Here is a 23165-nt window from a genome sequence, read left to right on the forward strand (position 1 = left end):
AGTGTTTGACTTGTGATTTTGTGATATGAAATCCAGCATATCTATCTTGTTTGCTGTGACATAATAATAATAATAATAATAATAATACATCACACAGTCCTAGACACTTGGGAAGTGTTTGACTTGTGATTTTGTGATATGAAATCCAGCATATCTATCTTGTTTGCTGTGACATAATAATAATAATAATAATAATAATAATAATAATAATAATACATCACACAGTCCTAGACACTTGGGAAGTGTTTGACTTGTGATTTTGTGATATGAAATCCAGCATATCTATCTTGTTTGCTGTGACATAATAATAATAATAATAATAATAATAATAATACATCACACAGTCCTAGACACTTGGGAAGTGTTTGACTTGTGATTTTGTGATATGAAATCCAGCATATCTATCTTGTTTGCTGTGACATAATAATAATAATAATAATAATAATAATAATAATAATAATAATACATCACACAGTCCTAGACACTTGGGAAGTGTTTGACTTGTGATTTTGTGATATGAAATCCAGCATATCTATCTTGTTTGCTGTGACATAATAATAATAATAATAATAATAATAATAATACATCACACAGTCCTAGACACTTGGGAAGTGTTTGACTTGTGATTTTGTGATACGAAATCCAGCATGTCTATCTTGTTTGCTGTGTCATACAATATAATAATAACTTTATTTTTGTACCTCGCCTCCCATCTCGCCAAAGGGACTCAGGGCGGCTTACATGGGGCCAAACCCTGGTAATTACAATAACCAGAATAAAACACATCAAAAATAAAAATGCAAATATAAATTTTTACACATCCAGATAGTAAAATTGAAATGGTGACCATAGCAAAACATAATTTAGACACCGAAATAGAAGTCATAAAAAGGAACTGGGCAAAGCGCACAGAGTGAGTTTTGTAAGCACAAATGAAATGAGTGGCGTGCCATCAGAAGGGTTCTGTCCTGGTCCTGGTTCTGTTCAGGTTCTTCATTAATGACTTAGATGAGTGGGGTCCAACCTGCAGGCTGCGGGCCACATGCAGCCCACTAATTCATGCTGGCCCTTGCCCTTCTTACTGGAAAAATGTTTTAATTATGTAATTACTGTATATACTCGAGTATAAGCCTAGTTTTTCAGCTCTTTTTTTGGAATGAAAAAACCACCTTGGCTTATATTCAGGTCGGCTTATACTCAAGTATATATGGTATATTTATTATTTTTCTCTATTATTGGTATTGTTACATTTATTATTTTACTCTATTAATTATTACATTTATTGTTTTATTGTTACTTTTACATTTATTTTACTCTATTTTTATTATTCATACATTTATTATTTTACTCTATTATTACATTTATTATTTTACTGCATTTATTATTATTACATTTATTATTTCACTCTTATTATTAAAAGGCTACATAAGCACATTTACGTTGAAGAAGATGAAAATAATGATTTAATCAGAGTTGGACACTCATACCTTAAATTGCAGTTTGAGATAAAGATTCAAAAACATTTAAACTACTGATGCCTCAATTAATGTAATTTTGTTGGTATCTCAGCTTATACTGGAATCAATGTTTTCCCAGTTGTTTTGGGGTAAAATTAGGTGCCTCGGCTTATATTCGGGTCGGCTTATACTTGAGCATATACGGGTATTAGTATTTTAATTATGTAATTCAGTATTAATTATAGTATGTAGTTTGTTTTCTTTCTTGAACATGAGGAAGGACTTCCTCACTCTGTGTTTGTGAGAGAGAGCTGTTCAGCCGTGGAACTCTCTGCCTCAGTGTGGTGGAGGCTTATTCTTGGCAGGCTTTTCAGCAGAGGCTGGCCATCTGCCAGGGGGCTTTGAATGCGACTTTCCGGCTTCTTGGCCGAATGGAGTTGGACTGGATGGAAGCCTTTTGGAAAATATATAGGTGTGGGCCAACTTGGGTCCTCCAGGTGTTTTGGACTGCAACTCCCACCATTCCTCGCAACTCCCACCATTCCTCGCAACTCCCACCATTCCTCGCAACTCCCACCATTCCTCGCTTAAGCAACTGAGGGGCAAAAGGAAGGGGCCCGAGGCTGCGAGGAATGGTGGGAGTTGCGAGGACTGTTCCAAAGTTACTGGGGTGTTGCACGCCCGTCTTCTAGAAGCATTTTCCCTTGACATTTTTCCTGCGGATGCCGCTAGCAGAAAACGCTGCTAGAGCACATTGGCCACGCAGCTCGGAAAACCACACAACCCATACCCAGTGATTCTGGCCACGGAAGCCTTCCAGAATGCAATTTTAACCCAAGCGCTTTGTGTGTCTCCGCAGGCGTCGGCCCAGATTCTCCGCGGGACTCGGACCTGGAGAGCTTCGAAGATGTGTAAGTCGGAGCTCTATTCCTTCAAATCGGATTTCAAACTCTGTAGCGTATATTGTTGGAAACAGCAACCTTCTCCAAACCTCCAGACTTGTGAACCAGGTCTGGGACTGTTCAGGACTCAGACTCCATTTTCAAGGAGATATGGCAACAGATGCTAAAATAGCAACTTTCTCCAAGCCTCCTATACTGGTTGTTTGTTATGTATACAAATCAGATTGCATACTGTATTTACATTAATGTCTTGGTATGCAGTTTTACCTTAACTATGTTGTGGGCGGAGCTGCACACCCTGTGACCCAGATCTGGGTCTGTTCAGGACTCAGACTCCATTTTCAAGGAGATATGGCAACAGATGTTAGAATAGCAACCTCTCCAAGCCTATACTGGTTATTTGTTATGTATACAAATCAGATTGCATACTGTATTTACATTAATATATTGGTATGCAGTTTTACCTTAACTCTACGTTGTGGGAGGAGCTGCAGACCATGTGACCCAGATCTGAGTCTATTCAGGACTCAGACTCCATTTTAGAGGAGATATGGCAACAGATGCTATAATAGAAACCTTCTCCAAGCCTCCTATACTTGTTATTTGTTATGTATAAAAAACAGATTGCTTTCTGTATTATATGTTTGTGTCTTGGTGTAGTTTTACCTTAACTATGTTGTGGGAGGGGCTGCACACCATGTGACCCAGATCTGTGCCTATTCAGGACCTATTTTAGAGATGCTATGAGACTCTCAGATATCATGACACGCATTAGACTTGCAGTTCAGATTCCATTAGACTCTGAGAGATGTTTTAGAGTAGATTTTGGACTGTAGATTCTAAGAAAGACGTGTTACCTACACAGAGAAACTACTTCAAATCCTGTTTGTAACTGGATTGATAAACAATGTACCTGTATGCTGAGTACATGAAGTTTGTGAGTAAACCAACTATGCTATTTTTAATGAATACTACTTTATTTTTTGTCTCTTGAGAGTGTGATTTAAATTAAGATGTTTTAAGGTGGACAAGAGCCTCTTGGCATTAACCACAACCTTTACCCACTCCAAGGCCCCCGGTGGCGCAGCGGATTAAACCGCTGAGCTGCTAAATTTGCTGACCTAAAGGTTGGCGGTTCAAATCCGGGAAATGGGGTGAGCTCCCACTGTTAGCCCAAGCTTCTGCCAAGCCAGCAGTTCTAAAACATGCAAATGTGAGTAGACCAATAGGTACTGCTCCAGAGGGAAGGTAATGGCGCTCCATGCTGTCCACATGACCTTGGAGGTGTCTCCGGACAACGCTGGCTCTTCGGCTTAGAAATGGAGATGAGGACCAACCCACAGAGTTGGACACGACTGGACGTAATGTCAGGGTGAAAACTACCTTTATTAAGATTTTTTTGGGCAGCTGAAATAACCCTTCTGAAACTCTGCTATATATTTTGTGCACTGGCATATCTCAGTTCCTAACAGATCAGAGACAATCGGTTCAGTCTAATAACTAAAGTTCCTAACAGTTCAAAGGGGAAACCAGGGACATCAGTCTAACAACTGAGAAACCCAATGGCCTTGCATGAGTACTAGTGGATATTTGCCACTAAGGAGAAGCTTGACTCAAGCGAGTATTTAACTCTTCTCAGGAAGATGCTATTTTACAAAAAGGTTGTGGTTATTCCAAACAGTGTGAATAATGCCAATTGATCTCCAAAAAAGAAGGGAGTTATGCTTCCAACTGGCTTTGGAGATTCCTGGCTTTCCAAAAGGTTATGATCTCTAATAGAGTCGTGCCTTTGCAAAAAAAAAAAAACAAACACGTCCTGCACGTTTTGTTCTGTGTTCGTTAGAGGCACCCTTTCGGCCTCTCTTTTTAAACAAAGCCAATGAGGCTTTTAACCATTCAATGGCTGGCTCTTGGCCTGCATCCTGCTCCTTCCACAGGCCGTTTTTGGCAGCTGCTGCAAACGTGCAATCGAGGCAGATGGCAGGCGGGAGGGAGGGAGGGTCAGCCTTCCTTTCTTTCTTTCTTTCTTTCTTTCTTTCTTTCTTTCTTTCTTTCTTTCTTTCTTTCTTTCTTTGTAACCGCAAACATCTGCCGCCTGCATTCCATTCTTCCCTTTGCCAAAGAGGCCTCTGGAAAGGCCGGCATGGCTTCCCAGCTCGGGAGCCTCCAGCAAGCGAGCCCCACCGCGTGTTGCCCCATTCCTTTCTCCCCCTTTGTACTTCCGTGTGGCCCCCCAGGACCCCCTTTCTGTCCGTTCTTTGGGGGGAAAGAGACCAGGAGCTGCTTTGAGCTTCACACTTTGAGGTGCAACAGGCCTTTTGGCCCCAGAATCACAGGACCATTGACCGCTTGTTGTATTCGTAGGTGCTTTGCAGACACTCCCTTACAGTGCTAACACTTTAAAAAAATTAATTTTCATATATATCTATATATATAAAAAGGGAATGAAATTTCGGCCTAGGACAATACAAAACTACACATCCCAGAAACACTAAACTTGGCAGCACAACCCCTCATCCATGCCTCTACGTTCATACAACAAAAAGAAAAGAAAAATAAAGTCCCAATTAGAGGGAGAGAAAGAATTGTTTTTATCCAATTGCTGCCAGTTAGAAGGCTAAGCTCTGTCAGGGGAAAACCTTTACCCTTGACCTTAACTACCACCAATACCTCAATACTTTATTTCCCATACCACTATACTTCGCCACAGCAACGCGTGGCCGGGCACAGCTAGTATTTTTATATATATATTTATATATATATATATATATTTTGCACGGTAGAGTCTCACTTATCCAAGCTAAACGGGCCAGCAGAAGCTTGGATAAGCAAATATCTTGGATAATAAGGGGAGATTAAGGAGAAGCCTATTAAACACCAATTTAGGTTATGATTTTACAAATTAAGCACCAAAACTTCATGTTATACAACAGATTTGACAGAAAAAGTAGTTCAATACGCAGTAATGCTATGTAGTAATTATTGTATTTACGAATTTAGCACCAAAATATCATGATGTATTGAAAACATTGACTACAAAAATGCCTTGGATAATCCAGAACCTTGGATAAGCGAATGTTGGATAAGTGAGACACTACTGTACACAATAGAGTCTTGCTTATCCAACATTCTGCATTATCCAATGCAGTCTGCCTTTTAGTAGCCAGTGTTTTCAATGCATTGCGATGTTTTGGTGCTAAATTCGTAAATATAGTAATTACAGAATCTGACACTAATTGCACTTTTTTGGCTCAGTTCTTTTTTTTAGAGACAACCCAGGATTTTATCATAGTATATTTATTGTATCTTGACTTATGACTTGTTTTATTGTTGATTGATTGTTTTATTGTTATGTTTTTATATTGTTTGTGACTTGGGCTAGGCCCCATGTAAGCCGCCCTGAGTCCCTCCGGGGAGATGGGGCGGGGTATAAAAATAAAATTATTATTATTATTATTATACAACATAATTATACTCCTCGACCTTTTGTATTGGTCGCACTTCTCCTGATGACTTGACATTAATTCAGGGCTCCTCCCTACCCAATGTGACTTTAAATGAATCTCTTCTACTTTATCTATTTCTGAATTTGCAACTCATAATGTGCACTTTCCTTATCCACTATTGCAGCCTCATTGTTTTTGATTTGATGTTTTAATACTGCGTTTCTGTTTTTTCGGTTATTGTGTATATATTATTATTGGTTTTAGTTATTGTATTTTGATGTTTCGTGTTTTGTTATTGTTTTGTATCTGATTTTTCTGTAAGCAGCCCCAAGTCCCCTTCGGGGGAGATGGAGGCGAGATATAAATAAACTTATTATTATTTATTATTATTATTATTTATTACTACAGTAGAGTCTCACTTATCCAAGCCTTGCTTATCCAAGCCTCTGGATAATCCAAGCCATTTTTGTAGTCAATGTTTTCAATATATCGTGATATAACTTGGGCAGAAGCAGGGTCTCACTTCCCAATGAAATCCTGATAGGTTTACAGTATGTTGGTTAAGATTGTTTTTATTTTTAAATATTATATTCTTCTTTCATTTACTAGTATTGTGCTATGGTAATAATATGATATATTGTGTATACATATAATATTGATAATAATATTATAATGTAATACAATATAATATTTATTTATTTATTACAGTATTTCTACCCCGCCCTTCTCACTCAATAGGGGGACTCAGGGCGGCTAATAATAATAATACAATATAATAATATGGTATAATATAATAATATTAATTATATATTAAATGTATAGGATAGTACCAGATAGTAATATATAATGCTAATGTTGTGCTATGTCAATAACATAATATATTGTACTAGCTATGCCCGGCCACGCGTTGCTGTGGCGTTATCTGGTGGTGTTGGTGAGAAATTGTTGAGATAATGGTGGTATTGAATGTCTGTTGTATGGTTGTCTTTATGTTTAGTATGCACACTGAAGTGGATTATATGGCAGTGTGGAGTCAAGATAATCCAGTTCAAAGCAGATAATATAAGATTATAAATGGGTTATATAGCTGTGTGGAAGGGCCTTGAGTGAGGCTAACTGTGCCTGTCCCCTGGTCTGAGGAGGTTGCTAGGAGACCAAGTGGGTGGAGCTTAGCCTTCAAACTGGCAGCAATTGGATAAAAACTATTATTCCTCTCCCTCTAATTAGGACTTTATTTTTCTTTTCTTTTTGTTGTATCAACCTAGAGGCGTGGATGATGGGTTGTGTTGTTAAATTTCGAGGTTGGGGGGCCTGTAGTTTTGTTGTTTTGTCCGCTGCCCTGATGCCATCACTCTTTTATATATATAGATGTACATACAACTTGTAAGCCACTGAGTCCCCTTAGGGGTGAGAGAGGGTGGGGTATAAATGTAGTAAATAAATAAATAAGTAAATAAATGTTGTTGGGGGTTTTTTTGCATTACAAATAAGACATGTGCAGTGTGCATAGGGATTTGTTTTTTTTTTTTTTCCAAATGATAATTTGCCCCTTCAGCAATCTGAGGGACCATGAACCGGCCCTCCACTTAAAAAGTTTGAGGACCCCTGCTCTACGGTATTAAAACGTTACTGTGTATTAAACTGCTTTTTCTGTCAATTTTGTTGTATAACATGATGTTTTGGTGCTTAATTTGTATAATCATAACTATTTTGATGTTTAATAGGCTTCTCCTTAATCTCTCCTTATTATCCAACATTTTCACTTATCCAACGTTCTGCCGGCCCGTTTATGTTGGATAAGTGAGACTCTACTGTATATGGACAATGAACATAGTGTTAGAATGGTCAAACCCATAGCATTTAAAACATCCCAGTTAAAAACAGATTAAAACATCATTGCAAGTCAAAACAGTTAAGATCACACCATCCGAAAGTGACAATCCAAGGTGGATGCAATGTCGGTTCTCCGTTGCGTGTGTGGTTCAATGTCTCTTATTGCTGTTGTTCCGCTCGTGTTATATTGCTGTTTTGATCTTATGTTGTACTGTTTATTTTATGTAATGTATTATTTAATTGTATTATGTTATGGTTTATTGTATTGTCTTGGGCATGGCCCCATGTAAGCCGCCCCGAGTCCCCATTGGGGAGATGGTGGCAGGGTATAAATAAAGTTTTATTTTTATTATATTATTATTATTCCCTCCGACAGGTTTGAGAGGACGGCGCTGGAGTCCCGGAAAGGCCCCCAAAGGTACGTCCGGCGCCCGAAGGTTCTGCTGTTGCGTGTTGTGTTTGCGTCTGAAATGGAGAAGCCGCTCCTGCGTGTCTCCAAAGGCCGGCCGGTGCAGGATGATAATAATAATAATAATAATAATAATAATAATAATAATAATAATAATAAAACTTTATTTATACCCCGCCACCATCTCCCCAATGGGGACTCGGGGCGGCTAACATGGGGCCATGCCCAGAGCAATACAACATAATAAAATATAGAAACAACATATCATAACACCATTTAAAATACAATAAATAATAATAAACAGAACATCAAGAAATCAAAAAAACAATAAAGCAAGGGCAGGCCGCTTGAACACAGAGATAAAACCCGGAGTGAGAGGGTTAGGGTTAGGGTTAGGGTTAGGGTTTAGTGCCCGTTCCCTTTCTCTTTCCCTGGTTGCCCCAAAAGAGCATTACTGCCTTGACTTGCTTCTCATGCGTCATCGCATCTAACGCGCACCTCCATTTCCAAAGCCCTGAAACTAACAAAAAAGATTAGCTGGTTAATACAATGTATAGTGGCAAAAGCTGCACTGTGTTGCCAAAGGGTTTCATGTCCAGAATCACTGGGTTGCTGTGAGTTTTCTGGCCTGTCTGGACATGTTCCAGAAGCATTCTCTCCTGATGTTTCACCTGCATATGTGGCAGGCATCCTCAGAGGTTGTGAGGTCTGTTGGAAACTAGGCAAGTGGCGTTTATATACCTGTGGAATGATGTCCAGGGTGGGGGGAAAACTTCCATAGGTATATACACCCCACTTGCCTGGTTTCGAACAGCCCAAATGGCCATGTTCCAGAAGCATTCTCTCCTGACATTTTGCCCACATCTATGGCAGGCATCTTCAGAGGCTGTGAGGTCTGTTGGAAGTGAGGCAAGTGGGTTTGTATATAAAAAAATATACTTGTGGAATAATGTCCAGGGTGGGAGAAAGAAAGAGCTCTTGTCTGTTTGAGGCCAGTGTGAATGTTGCCATTAGCCACCTTGATTAGCATTGAATGGCCTTGCCGCTGCAAAGCCTGCCTGCTTCCCTCCTGGGGGGGGGGGTCCTTTGTTGGAAGGTGTTAGCTGGCCCCTGATTGTTTCCTGTCTGGAATTACCATGTTTTTTAAAAAATGTTGCTCTATTTACTATCCTGATTTTAAAGTTGTTTTTAATACTGGGAGCCGGATTCACATTTTAATTGCCTTGATTCAGTGCAATGGAGTCGCCTAGTTTGACACAGCCTTCTCTGCCACAGAGTGCCAGTTCCTCAGCAAACTATATATCCCAGCCCATGTGCACCCTAATTTTGGGAAGGAAGTTTGATGAGCATTAGATTCAAGTAAATACGGTGCTCTTTCCTTGCTCTTCTAAGTAACTCTCGGACGTTCAGCCTTGGCTAACCTGTCATCATCCAGAAGAAAAAGGCCCTTTTGACCGTTTCCCGGGTCCTTTGGACAGAAGCCGGGGACCGTCTCCATGGTGTCCTCTCAGGGCAAAGCACCACTTGGTGTTGCTTTGAAAAGGGCATTCTTCTCCAGGAAGTTCCTGGCACATAAGCTCCTCTTGCAAAGCCTTGGAGTTTTCCATCCATTCCCTCCTCGCTTCCCTCTCTTTTGCACTCTCTTCCTTCTTGTTTGTCCCCAAAACTTGGCGTTTGAGGCATTGTTTCTCCTTGGCTTCCAGGCAGGCTTCCCCTTAAAGAGGCTCGGTTGCGAGGCCTCTTTTAAAGGCAACCCTCTGAGTTCTGTTTCCCAATAAAACTCTTAGGCTAGGAGTTGAAATACACAGATTTATTTGCAAGTAGAGACCTGCGGGCGACGGCTCTGGAAGGAAAGCATCACGTGAATGAAGTCTCTCACAAGGTTCTTGTGACAAGTACATTTTGCACCTTTGAACATCCTGGTTCTCGTGCCCCTTCTTCTTGTCTTTCGTCTTGTCTCTTTCCCTTTCCGTCCTGCACGTGGTGGTTTGATCAGTTGCTTATCAAAACAGTTCAGGAAAGCAGTTTCCCGTAATTTCCCCGATTACAGTCCTTCAAGATATCCATGTGTTGTCGAAGGCTTTCGTGGCCGGAATCACAGGGTTGTTGTACACATGTATACATGCACATATACTCATATATACTGTAATGAAGTATGAATTTTGGGTTTACAGATGTTATGTTTAATTGTGTGTATATGTTTTAAATGGGTAAGTATTAGAGTTACTAGTGCGTGGGGATGGTAGCCAGCTCAGCATTCTGAGGCAGGTTGCTAGGAGCTAGCTGGATGAAAAAGGAGGGAATGTTTTAAAAAGAGTTCAGTCTGTGATCGAAGGAATCACAGGGAAAGACTGGTTCTGAGGTGGTTAGAACCAGGGAAGTTCAAATGTCAGTCTGTGCTCTGATGAGGCACAGGGAAGATTGATTCTAGATTGATGGGATCAAGGAAACTCAATTGTTCATTTTGAGTCGGTTTTAAATAAGTTTGGTGACTTATTTAATGTGGTCTGTGTCCTGGAAAGGCACAGAGAATCTGTGATAGTATATCACAGGGGTGACTGGTTTGAAGTCACTCGATAGTCCAAGTTTCAGACTTTGGGAACCAATTCCAGCTGGACTCACAGAGATCCATTGAAGTAACAGAAAGGAACAGAGGAATAGGTTTGAACTACTTTAAGTAAAAGAAGTGATGCTTTAGAGAGTTTGATTCATCTCATTCTAGTATTGTAACTGTTAATAAGAATACCTCTAAGTGAAACATCTTTTGTAACCACCAAGCATGTGCCTGAATAAACTTGATATTGTTCTTTCAACATCCAAGCCTCTGTCGCATATATTCTAAACCAAGTTACGCTACCCTTTAAAGTAAAACATCTCCCTGAGTCATTGGTGGCTGCATCTTTCTAAATTGGTGGCAGAAATATAGGGAACAGCTAATGCAAATAGCCCATGATAGTCCTTCGCAAGTTGGTGGTAGCGGTGGGATAAAAAGATTCTCCCTGCCTGAAAGAACCTTGGACGTTCATAGTCCCTTACAAATTGGTGGCAGTCGTTACAAATCCTTTGCATATACACATCCATACAGATACATATATGCCCATAGAAAAGGCTGTGGCCTGATTGTGCCTTTTTTCCTTCCTAGGGATTCCTTCCCCATCCGACGGATCCAGTCCTTGCCGGTAAGTGAATGCACCAAGAAGGCCAATGTGTCTTGCCCAGAAAATCCCTCTAACTTTTGATGTTCAAAAGAGTCCGGGACCTCTATTACATGTCTTCTTCTCTCCGACCGACCTTCTCGGCAGGTGAGGCTCCTGGGGGCCAGTCCTGCCCTGAGGAACATCTCCAACTCCAAGGAATTCAACAGTCCGGCGGCTCTCGAGCGGGACTCACCGCTGGGCAACAACGCGGAGAATGTAAGTTGCGCATGTTGTTTTTGCGTTACGTGGGAGACGGAGCCGTCGGGAATCCCTTTTGGGGCTTCGGTCCAGATGCCGGTCCCATCCGCTTCATTGGTGGGGTTTGCATTATTGTTGGGGATAGTGGTTATTGTAATATTTACATTTCTACCTTTTGGACTCAAATCGGTTTATGATTCCATTGTTGATTCTAGCACAGGCACGGTCCAACTTCAGCCCTCCCTCCAGGTGTTTTGGACTACAACTCCCACCATTCCTGGCAGCCTACACAGCCTCAGGTCCCTTCCTGAAGCGGCTGAGGGGGGAAAGGAAAGGGCCTGTAGGTGTTAGGAATGGTGGGAGTTGTAGTCCAAAACAACTGGAGGGAGGGAAGAAGTTGCGTCCCCCTTTCTTCGTTGTGCTCTGAGCATCTTTCACAAAATTAAACCCAAGGGAGGGAAAAGGAACATCCTAATGTCCGAAGGTTGGAAGGGGGGACCTCAAGGGCCATGCAGTCCGACCCTGTTGTGCCAGGCAGAGGAGGACACAAGCAAAGCCCTCACGACAGATGTCCTTTCAGTGTCTCCAGAGAAGGAGACTCCATCAGGGATCTGGAAAACTGCAGCTCTTTCTCTTTGTTGACTCCAGGAGGGTGTCCTTTTCAAGAAGCCCCTGCGTCCGAGTGGCCGGTCGGGTTCCTCGCGTGGCGCGGCAGAGCGGGACCCCTTTGCACATCGGCCCAGTTCGGCCCCGGACCTCATGGTGAGTGAGTGAGGGGCAACGGGGGCTGGATGTTTTGGAAAGTTCAAAGAGATACCTAGGTATATCAGTCTAACAACTGAGAAACCTAATTGCCTTGCATGAATGCTAGTGGATGTTTGCCACTAAGGAGAAGCGAGTTTTTGACTCTTCTCAGGGAGATTCCTGGCTTTCCCAAATGGAAATGGGTGCCGTTTTCCAAAAGGTTATGGAGATTTCCATTTCCCAAAAAGGTTATTATGGCATCATTTTCCCAAAATGTTATGATCTAAGGTAGTGGTTCCCAAACTTTGGGCCTCCAGGTGTTCTGGACTCCAGCTCCCAGATGGTTGGGATTTCTGGGAGTTGAAGTCCAAAACACCTGGAGAGGCCCACAGGTTGGAAACCACTGCCTTAGATCATAACCTTTTGGGGAAATGATGCCACAACCTTTTGGGAAATTGAAATCTCCATAACTTTTTGGAAAACGGAATTCATTTCCATTAGGGAAAACCAGGAATCTCCTAGAGGGGAGTCAAAAACTCACTTCTCCTTAGAGGTAAACATCCACTAAGCATTCATGCAAGGCAATTAGGTTTCTCAGTTGTTAGACTGATATACCCAGGCATCTCTTTGAACTGTTCAGGACAAAGATATGCCAATGCACAAGAAAAAACACGCACACACATACAGTAGAGTCTTGCTTATCCAACATAAATGGGCCGGTGGAACATTGGATAAGTGAAAATGTTGGATAATGAGGAGGGATTAAGGAAAAGCCTATTAAACATCAAATTACATTATTATTTTACAAATAAAGCACCAAAACATCATGTTTTACAACAAATCGACAGAAAAAGCAGTTCAATACACGGTAACATTCTGTAGTAATTACTGTATTTATGAATTTAGCACCAAAACATTGCAAAATTGCAAAATGTTTTCAATGTTGTACTGAAAACATTTACTACAGAAACACGGACTACTAAAAAATTGACAACATTGACTTGCATTTTTGCGCATGCCGGCCTTCCCTTGCAATTTTTAATGGTTCCACTTTTGTTCTGACACCCGCTGATGTATTTTATTTAGGAATGTTTATTTTATTGTTGTAATTATGTATGCTGTTATTGAGTTCTGTTTTATTTGTTGATTTTTGGGCTTGGTCCCCATGTGAACTGCTCCGAGTCCCATTATTATTATTACAAATAAAGGCCCCAACTCTCCTGGGCTTCAGGAAGAACGTTAAGATATTGCTTTGCGCAAGCATTTAATGAATAAGTACTGTATTGACATGGTCTGAATTTAGGTTTATGTGCAGTAGGTCCTTGGAAGAATGGTATTAAGTAACTACAGTAGAGTCTCACTTATCCAAGCCTCTGGATTATCCAAGCCATTTTTGTAGTCAATGTTTTCAATATATCGTGATGTTTTGGTGCTAAATTCGTAAATACAGTAATTACAACATGACATTACTGCGTATTGAACGACTTTTTCTGTCAAATTTGTTGTATAACATGATGTTTTGGTGCTTAATTTGTAACATCATAACCTAATTTGATGTTTAATAGGCTTTTTCTTAATCTCTCCTTATTATCCAAGATATTCGCTTATCCAAACTTCTGCCAGCCCGTTTAGCTTGGATAAGTGAGACTCTACTGTATATGTTTTAAGCTTGACTAATGTATTTTATGGATTATTGTTAATGGTTTTAGAAGTGTTGCTGTTATTACTGATCTGTTTGGCATTGAATTTTGACGGTTGTTGTAAGTTGCCCTGAGTCCCCTCGAGTGAGAAGGGCAGGGTAGAAATGTTGTAAATAAATAACTAACTAAATAAATAAAGATAGAATTGCATAAAAAGCATCTCCTCTCCCTGAAGAGACCTTGGTCCATGCTCTGCCTGTGCCCTTTAGTGCTGCAGCCCAGAGAAGGAGAACGCGGGGCCCGCACCCCGGAGCCCGGCCTTCCTCCGCCGCTCCTCCTTGGCCTCCTTCCTCTCCGACGAAGACGACGGGTTCATGGAAATCCTGGACGAGGAGCAGATGAAGGTGAGGGTTGGGGGGTCTCTAAACCGTGATGGCCTGGATGGCACAGTGTGGAGTGGGCACAGCATGCCTCTGAGTTGGTACATGTCTTCTGCTTTGAAGATTTTTTTTATCAGATCTCTGCACCTGAAGTTGCCAGGAATACTTTTTGAACCTTAATATGCTTTTTAATCTGTTTTCAGTGGCCTAGATTGCTATCAGGCACTTTCAGAGAAAGAAGTACACACAGAACCCAGTAAGGGGCCGGGCTGTGGCGCAGCTGGCTAGTAACCAGCTGCAATAAATCACTACTGACCGAGGGGTCATGAGTTCAAAGCCCGGGTCGGGACCATTAAATAGCCCGGCTTGCTGTTGACCTATGCAGCCCCAAAAGACAGTTGCATCTGTCAAGTAGGGAAATTTAGGTACGCTTTATGCGGGAGGCTAATTTAACTAATTTACAACATCATAAAACTGCCAGCAAAACACGAGGAAAGGAATGAAGAAGTACAGCCACTAGTGGACAGTGAAGCAACAGCTCCCCCTGTGGCCGGAATCGTGAAGCTGGAAAAAAATGTTAAATGCCTCTGTGTCTGTCTACTGTATGTTGTTTGTCTTTTGGCATTGAATGTTTGCCATATATGTGTTCATTGTAATCCGCCCTGAGTCCCCTTCGGGGTGAGAAGGGTGGAATAGAAATACTGCAAATAAATAAATACTGGGTTATATAATAGTAATACTGGTTTCATAGGCAAAGGGGAAGCATCACATATACTCTTAACTCATAATCCATTCATTCACTCATTCATGCTCACCACCCGTTTTCATTCAGTTCATCCCATATACTCAAACATGTCAGGGAATCAGCGACCCCGACTGTTTGATGAGCCAGGTCCCACCTGTTCTCACCTGTCAGACCGCTCTGCAAACGGCGAAAGTGGCACCGACCAAAAATGACAACTTTGTTGATTTATATCTGCTGAAACTCAGTGGCACTGAAGCTTTATTTACATTATTTACAGTGCTAAATAACCAAAGCTATCAGGACACATGTTGCATCCACACAATCAAATATGGAACATGTCAGTCTCTACCAAAGTCTGTTCTCTGTACACAGAAGCACCTCCTCTGCATTCCACAGCCTGTGATGTATCTTCCTGTCACGTAGCACAAACAGAAGTCTTTGCCATTTGCCCTTCCAGCAATCAATCAGGGCTCACTGCAATTAACCTCTTGACTGCTGGAATGCTTGCTGGAATGAAACACACAAATTTCCACAGCAACAATAGATTAAACATTTCACTACATATCACAAAAACACTGGGAGGTATATTACAGAACTAAGGAAGGGAGGTTTATAATTGTTGTCGAAGGCTTTCATGGCCAGAATCACAGGGTTGTTGTGTGTTTTTCAGGTTGCATGACCATGCTCCAGAAGTATTTTGTTCTGATTTTTCGCCCACATCTATGGTATACCTCCCAACCTCTGAGAATGCCTGCCATAGATGAGGGGGAAACATCAGGAGGTAATACTTCTGGAACATGGCCAAACAGCCTGGAAAACTCACAACAACCAAAAGTTTTATATATGTGTGGAAGGTCCAGGGTGGAAGAAAGGGCTCTTGTCTGTTGGAAGCCAGTGTGAATGTTGTAATTAATCACCTTGATTAGCATTAATGGCCCTGCCAGATTCATTCCTGCCTGGGGAATCCTTCGTTCAGAGGTATTAGCTTCTCCTGATTGTTTCCTATCTGTAATTCCTCTGTTTTCTGAGTGTTGTTCCTTATTTACTGTCCTAATTTTGGAGTTTTTAAATACTGGGAGCCAGATTGTGTCCCTTTTCATGGTTTCCTCTTTTCTGTTGAAATTCCCCACCTGCTTCTTCTGGATTTCAGTGGCTTCTCTGTGTCGTCTGACATGGTAGTTGTTAGAGTGGTCCAGCACTAATCTAAACTAACCTCCTTTGCTTAGTTGCCTTCTTTGGGGACGATGGGACAAAGGACTAGAGACGGGCCTCTCTTGCCCTGAGCACTTTGTAGCCGAGTCCCTTGAAGGGGAGCCGGTTCTGACCCCCGTTCCTCGGTTCCTCTCTTCTTCCAGGGCGACGCAGAGGTTCCTCCGGGGATGGAGAACCTGCTGATGGCTCCCTTGGTCCAGAAAGAAGAAGAAGAAGCCGGCGCTGAACTGGTGAGTGGGCCCGGTCCCCTCCCCTTCCTTATTCTGGGGTTCTGGTCGGCTGAACCGTCCTGGAATGGAAGGGAAATGCCTCGGGAGACTCAGAGTACTGGAAATAACTGCACCCAGTCTCTGGGCACATGTTCTTTTGGAAATAAATGGCAATCATAACCTTGTTAAAAAGGAAAAAAATGATGTCATATCAGTTTGGCAAATGTGAATCTCCATGGATATGTGGAGACCACCTTTTTAAAAACGGTCATCAAGAAAAGCATGGCCTTGTTAGAAGCCAATCCTCTGAACAAGCGATATTCACAAGCATTCATGTCATGGCACACAGGTATCACAGCTGTTAGACTGAAGAACCATGTCTTTGAACTGCCAAGGATGAAGACGTGCCACTACAAAATATATTTCGTTAGCAGAGGATGGTTGTTTTTTTCAGTTGCAATTGCCCAAAGGATATACTCGCCCTTGAAAACTCTTAGTTTAAAATATGCACTTAGAGATAAAAAAAAGTCTTCCTTGAAAAATAACATATCTTGTTTACTCACAAACATCTTGTATCAATTCACCATACAGGCACATTTCTTATTTAAAGTTCAGTTACAGATAGGATGTAGTTTCTCTCTGTGTGTTGAGTACACAGGGTATCATTCTTAATCAAGAGTCCTTAGTCTTTAGGTATAGTTGCACTCACTGGACTCCATAAGTCATACTTCTTTACTGGAGTCCAAACAGCAACGTGCATCCACCTCCACCGAGGTGTAAAGCAGACAGAATAAAATGGTAGAATCGTAGAGTTGGAAGAGACCTTGCGGGCCATCCAGTCCAACCCCCTGCCAAGAAGCAGGAAAATCTAATTCAAAGCATTCAAATACAAAATGGAGTCCTGAGTCTGAACATGCTCGGTACAACCACTTGTCTATAACCCCTCCCACACCAAAGAGCTACAGTTAAATTGGCAAATCAGCATACGCATAGAATACAGATTAGCAAATATATATATATATTAAGAAATAAATAGTGAAAGGCTTTTACGAGGTTGCCATTTCCAACACAGAGGTTGATTCTAGGGAGACGGGAGTGGTTCAGAGAGGCGCATGAGGGATGCATATGGGGTGCGTTTTGTGCTGAAAACCCTCAACGGGTCAGAGGCGCACGGCCAACGACACCTCTTTCCCTCTCCCCTCTTGACCCTGGATCCCTCAGACCCCGGTGAACGCGGGCAAGTGCCGCCGCCTCTTCCGCTCGCCCTCGATGCCCAGCAGCGTCATCCGGCCCATCCTCAAGCGCCTGGACCGGCCTCAGGACAGGGACGCCCCGCCGGTCAAGAGCAAGCGCCGGAGGAGCCTGGCCGACAGCAACGCCTTCTCTGCTGCTGCAGCCGAGGAAGAGGAGGAGGAGAAGGCCGAGGAGCCGGTACACTCGCCGCAGGAGGATGGGTGGATGTGGGGGGGGGGGTGTTGTGTGCTTTGGGGTGGGGATGATAGTTTGCAGGCTCCCGTTTCCTCCAGAAAAAGGGGCAGGCGGACTTCACCTCCCAACAGAGCCAGTGCCGGGGTGTTGTGTGGTTTCCGGGCTGTATAAAACAGATCATTGAAGAAAGTACATATAAAAAGGGAAAATCGCCAAGAGTAATCGGAAGTTAAAAAAAGCCCAACCAAGCTGGTGAGGAGTAAAACACTTCAAATAATAATAATATTAATAATAATAATAACAACTTTATTTTTATACCCCGCCCCATCTCCCCGAAGGACCCGGGGCGGCTTACATGGGGCCTTGCCCGATAAAACAATCAAATATCAATAACACTGCAATAAAACAATTATCCCATTAAAAACATCAATATCAGTAAAAACAGTCGTTAAAATCGACATGAAACATACAATATTGAAAACAGGAGACTAATTCATAGAACCCGGGCAAAGTGCAGAATGTGCCAAAATGAGGAAGGTAATTTCACAGTTGAGAATGGACAATAAAATGCAGTATAACATTGGCAACACCTCAAGAATGGGGCTATTATAAAATGGGCAGATAGATCAATCCAACAACAAATTAAGCGTCAAAGGCAATAATCCAAAAGGTACAGGAAAACAGGAGTCAACATGAGAGAAAAACCAATCACTTTGGCTAAAACATGAACTGGAAACAGGACTTGAGATCCGCGCTATCTAGCAGCGTTGCCTGATCTGAATCCTCAAAGAGGGCCTCAAAACATGAAGGCATTTCTTTGACCCTGACTTTCTTCTTGTGAGATTTTCTCTTCTCTTCCTTCTCACGGAGCCTTTTGCATTTCCTGAGCTGGATGTTTTCCTCCCTCAGCTCAAGCCCGATTCCCCTGTCCAACACACTGTTCTCTCGGGCGAGCTATCTCTGCCTTCCAAGCCTTTATCAGGGGTTGCTAAGCTAAATGTAGGTGAAAGGTGCCCACCATTCACTGCATCTCCCTGTCTGCTGGAGTCCGAAACAGTTTCACTTCCAAGCCCCGTCTTGCAGGCAGAATCTTTCTCTAAAACCCCCTCATGTCCCTCAGTGAAAGAACCATCCACCGCTCTCCCAGTCCCTCCCAGTTTCCTCATCTTCATCACTCTGAACCACAACCTTCTGCGCCTGCGTTGCTCACGCTCAGGCTCCTTCCCTCCGTTCCCTGCAGAAGCCGCGCATGGTGCGCTCCCGCTCCTGCTGCCCCAGCGAGATCGCCAGCATCTTGGACAACGACCAGCGGGAGCTGATTGGGGACTTCTCCAAGGTAAGGCACGCGTGACTTTGAAGGAGGGAGGGAGGGAGCGAGAGGGGAAAGGGGCCTCCCCTTGGAAGCAGGCTTTGCACCCAAAATGGAAGCAAGAAGCATTGGGTGGAGCCGATGCCGCTGCTCTGTTGCCGATCCTTCACGGTCCGTTCTCTCCCTCTCGCCCCTCTTCCAACACCAGGCATACATTCTGCAGACGGTGGAAGGGAAGCACCAAGACCTCAAGTACATCTCTCCCGAAATGGTAAGAAAACCGGCTTCGTGGGTTTCCTTTTGCATCCCATCACCATTGGCAGGAGCTAAGGCTAACAGCAGGAGCTCACCCTGTCCTGCAGATTCGAACTGCCAACCTTCAGGTCAGCCGTTCAGCAGCACAAGGGTTTAACCCATTGCGCCACTGGGGCCCTAATGGAGCTATGGGTTTAAATTACAGGAAAGGAAATGAATACAGTAGAGTCTCACTTATCCAACACTCGCTTATCCAACGTTCTGGATTATCCAACACATTTTTGTAGTCAATGTTTTCAATACATTGTGATATTTTGGTACTAAATTCATAAACACTAAATGGTACTAAATTCGTAAATACAGTAATTACTACTTTTTCTGTCAAATTTGTTGTATAACATGATGTTTTGGTTCTTAATTTGTAAAATCATAACCCACTTTGATGTTTAATAGGCTTTTCCTTAATCTCTCCTTATTATCCAACATATTCGCTTATCCAACATTCTGCCGGCCCGTTTACGTTGGATAAGCGAGACTCTACTGTAATAATGATAACAATAATAGCTTTATTTATATTCTGCCCGCTCTCCCCAAGGGGACTCGGTGCGACTTACAGGAAGAACACAATATAAATCAAAATAGGCGCATAACAATATGGGATAATTAAATCAACAAAGTAAAGACATCATAATACATAGGAAAGAAGAATAACAATAGACATGTTGAGTATAACTCTTAAGATTCCATTGAACATCAGGAAGAACTTCCTGATTGCAAGAGCTGTTCAGCATGGAACTCTGCCTCAGAAACTCCTTCCTTGGAGGCTTTTAAACAGGCTGGATGGCCATCTGTCGGGTTGTTTTGATTGTTCTTTTCCAGTATGGAAGAAGGGGTTGGACTAGATGGCCCACAGGGTCTTTTCTTGCCATTATCCTATGAGTCTTAAATCAGGTGAAAGTGGTGAGCTACTATACAAGGTCAGAGGCTGTGCTATGAAATCTCTGCTAACTGATCAGGACTCTGCAGTGTTTTGGATCGGAACAAGCTGCGTGTCCGTCCCATTGTGCAGCTGGAGGAGGCTTTAAGAGGATTGAATTCTCATGCCTACCTAGCAGGGATATTGTGTTGTTTGGAGGCAGGGATCTGACCGTGGGTCCCTTTCTCTGCCCCAGATGGTGGCTGTTCTGACGGGTCAGTTCAGCAGCCTCATTGAACGCTGTGTCATCGTGGACTGCAGATATCCGTACGAATACGAAGGTGGTCACATCAAGGTTGGTCCCTTGCATGACCGTGTGGCGGGGGGGGGGGGGGGGTCCAGGTCCAGGTCCATTTCTCAACTGGACTTTCCAGTGTCCTGGGTTGCTTGCCTTTCTGCAGTGTCTCCCTCCAAGCACAGTCTTTACACCGCTGTACAACTGGAGGGGTCCGGACTGACCCATGTAACGTGTGTCTTCAGGGCGCGGTGAACCTCCCTCTGGAGAAGGACGTGGAGGAGTTCCTCCTCCAGAAGCCGATGGTGCCGTCGGATTCTTCGAAGCGAGTGATCGTCGTCTTCCATTGCGAGTTCTCCTCCGAGAGGGGCCCCCGCATGTGAGTAGCCCTTTCGAGCAATGGCCCCAGGAGGGAGAAAGGGGAGGATGGGAGCTACAATAGTGAATCGCTGTCGCGGTTCAGTCAGCTGAAGATTGGTATTTCATAATCCGAAAGAGTGGAGGATGGTTCTTTCAATAAGGGAATTTTAGAGCAAGATTCTGTCTGTGAGAGTAGGTTTGAAAGCGAAAGCGAACAGGGAGATGCAGTGCCTGGTGCAGACCTTTCTCCTACTGATAGCTTAGCAACCCCAGAGAACGAAATAGAGGGGAGAGAAAGCTCACCCAAGAGAACATCTCTGCTCAACAGGCGTATCGGGCTTGAGCTTACGGAGGAATCAAGCAAACTGAGAAAATTGAAAAGACTTTGTGAGAAAGAAGAACATAAAAAGTCTCACAGGCACGGAGGTCCAGGCCACAGAAGTGACTTCATGTTTTGCAGTCTTTGAACCAGAGAAGTGTCTCTTTGGGAATTCAGATCAGGCAGCATGGCATAACAGTGAGGATCTCGAGCCTTGTTTCCAGTTCATGTCTTAGTCCAAGATCTTGGGCGTCTGGATGCAAAGTATAAGAAGTTTTTATAGTTTGGCTTTTGGATTCATGCTCATGTTTTGGTCCTTGTTTCTCTGGACTTAGGCTCATATTGGATTTTGAGATTTCTGTGCCTTGTTTATGAACCAGCTTTGAACCGTTTGGATTATTATCTTTGGAGTGTTTTCCTACTGCCAGTGTGGTTTGGAGGAGGAGGAGGCTGGAAGTCACAATAGTGAATCACCCACTTTGAACACTCTGATCCCCGCATAGACAGATGTGCCTTGCGCTCGTGGGTCTTTGCAATACAGATCCATCAGAGCTGTTGGTGTTTAGGTGGCATTAATTCGCATTCAGTCCGCAGTGTAGATGCTGCACTCCTTGGTCTCTGTCACCCAAACAGGCAAGGGGTCGCACCCCGCTTCGTCTACAAGGGGAGCGCCGTCTGATGGGTTTTTGTCCGGTTTCCCCCCCCTCGCAGGTGCCGCTTTGTCCGGGAGAAGGACCGGGCCTGCAACGATTACCCTTCCCTGCACTATCCCGAGTTGTATGTCTTGAAAGGAGGCTATAAGGAGTTCTTCCCACAATACCAAGTGAGTGAATTGTTTTGGAAAAAGGATGCCATAATCTTTTGGGAAACGGCATTCATTACCATTTGGGAAAAACAGGAATATCCCCGAGAAGAGTCAAAACCCGCTTCTCCTTAGTGGTAAATATCCACTAGTATTCATGCAAGGCATTTAGGTTTCTCAGCTGTTAGACTGATGTCCCTAGATCTCTCTTTGAACTTCTAGGGACAAAGATGGCTCTTCCGGTGTGCTTTCGGAGAGTAACTGTTCCTTTGCTACTCCCCCCAACATTTATCCTCTGGACTGTTTCACTATCTGACGTCCCTGTCTCCCCAGGTTTTTATTCTGATCCCTTTCTCACCCCGAGTTTTAATTTAGTGTTCATGCAGCCCGCCCTTGTTATATTGCTTTCTTGATCTTATGTTGTACTGCACATTTTTATTTATTGTATTATTTAATTGTATTATGATATGATTTTTATTTATTTTTTATTTTTATATATTTTGTTATATTGTATTGTCCTGGGCATGGCCCCATGTAAGCCGCCCCGAGTCCCCGTTGGGGAGATGGTGGCGGGGTATAAATAAAGTTTTATTATTATTACAGTAGAGTCTTGCTTATCCAACATTCGCTTATCCAACGTTCTGGATTATCCAACGCATTTTTGTAGTCAATGTTTTCAATACATCGTGATATTTTGGTGCCAAATTTGTAAATACAGTAATTACTACATAGCATTACTGCGTATTGAACTACTTTTTCTGTCAACTTTGTTGTATAACATGATGTTTTGGTGCTTAATTTGTAAAATCATAACCTAATTTGATGTTTGTTAGGCTTTTCCTTCATCCCTCCTTATTATCCAACATATTCGCTTATCCAACATTCTGCCGGCCCGTTTATGTTCGATAAGTGAGACTCTACTGTATTATTATTATTATTATTATTATTATTATTATTATTATTATTATTATTATTATTATATGCTAATGCACAAAACATATATAGAGAGAGCAAAGTTTCAGAAGTGTTCTTTTAGTTGCCCCAAAACATCTCCTCTCTATATCTTGCTCTCAAGAGACAAAAATAAGCACGCTTCTTTAAAAGTAACA

General features: G+C 42.7%; 1 protein-coding gene across 2 annotated transcripts in view; it reads left to right on the top strand.

The window, feature by feature from the left end:
- cdc25b (cell division cycle 25B) overlaps positions 1–23165 on the top strand; it is a 41464-nt gene that overhangs the window by 12589 nt on the left and 5710 nt on the right. For both annotated transcript variants that reach the window (XR_010006255.1, XM_062980852.1), the window contains exons 3-15: positions 2317–2368; positions 8015–8056; positions 11190–11226; positions 11350–11460; positions 12091–12204; positions 14096–14230; positions 16307–16393; positions 17594–17803; positions 19041–19136; positions 19318–19380; positions 20537–20635; positions 20821–20954; positions 21966–22077. Coding sequence is in view for 1 of the 2 variants with exons in the window: in XM_062980852.1 (XP_062836922.1) it covers positions 2317–2368; positions 8015–8056; positions 11190–11226; positions 11350–11460; positions 12091–12204; positions 14096–14230; positions 16307–16393; positions 17594–17803; positions 19041–19136; positions 19318–19380; positions 20537–20635; positions 20821–20954; positions 21966–22077 (1292 nt within the window). In the remaining variant the exon portion in view is untranslated. The remainder of the gene's footprint in view (positions 1–2316; positions 2369–8014; positions 8057–11189; positions 11227–11349; positions 11461–12090; positions 12205–14095; positions 14231–16306; positions 16394–17593; positions 17804–19040; positions 19137–19317; positions 19381–20536; positions 20636–20820; positions 20955–21965; positions 22078–23165) is intronic.

Source organism: Anolis carolinensis, chromosome 5, assembly GCF_035594765.1.
Source record: "Anolis carolinensis isolate JA03-04 chromosome 5, rAnoCar3.1.pri, whole genome shotgun sequence".
Lineage (NCBI taxonomy): Eukaryota > Metazoa > Chordata > Lepidosauria > Squamata > Dactyloidae > Anolis > Anolis carolinensis.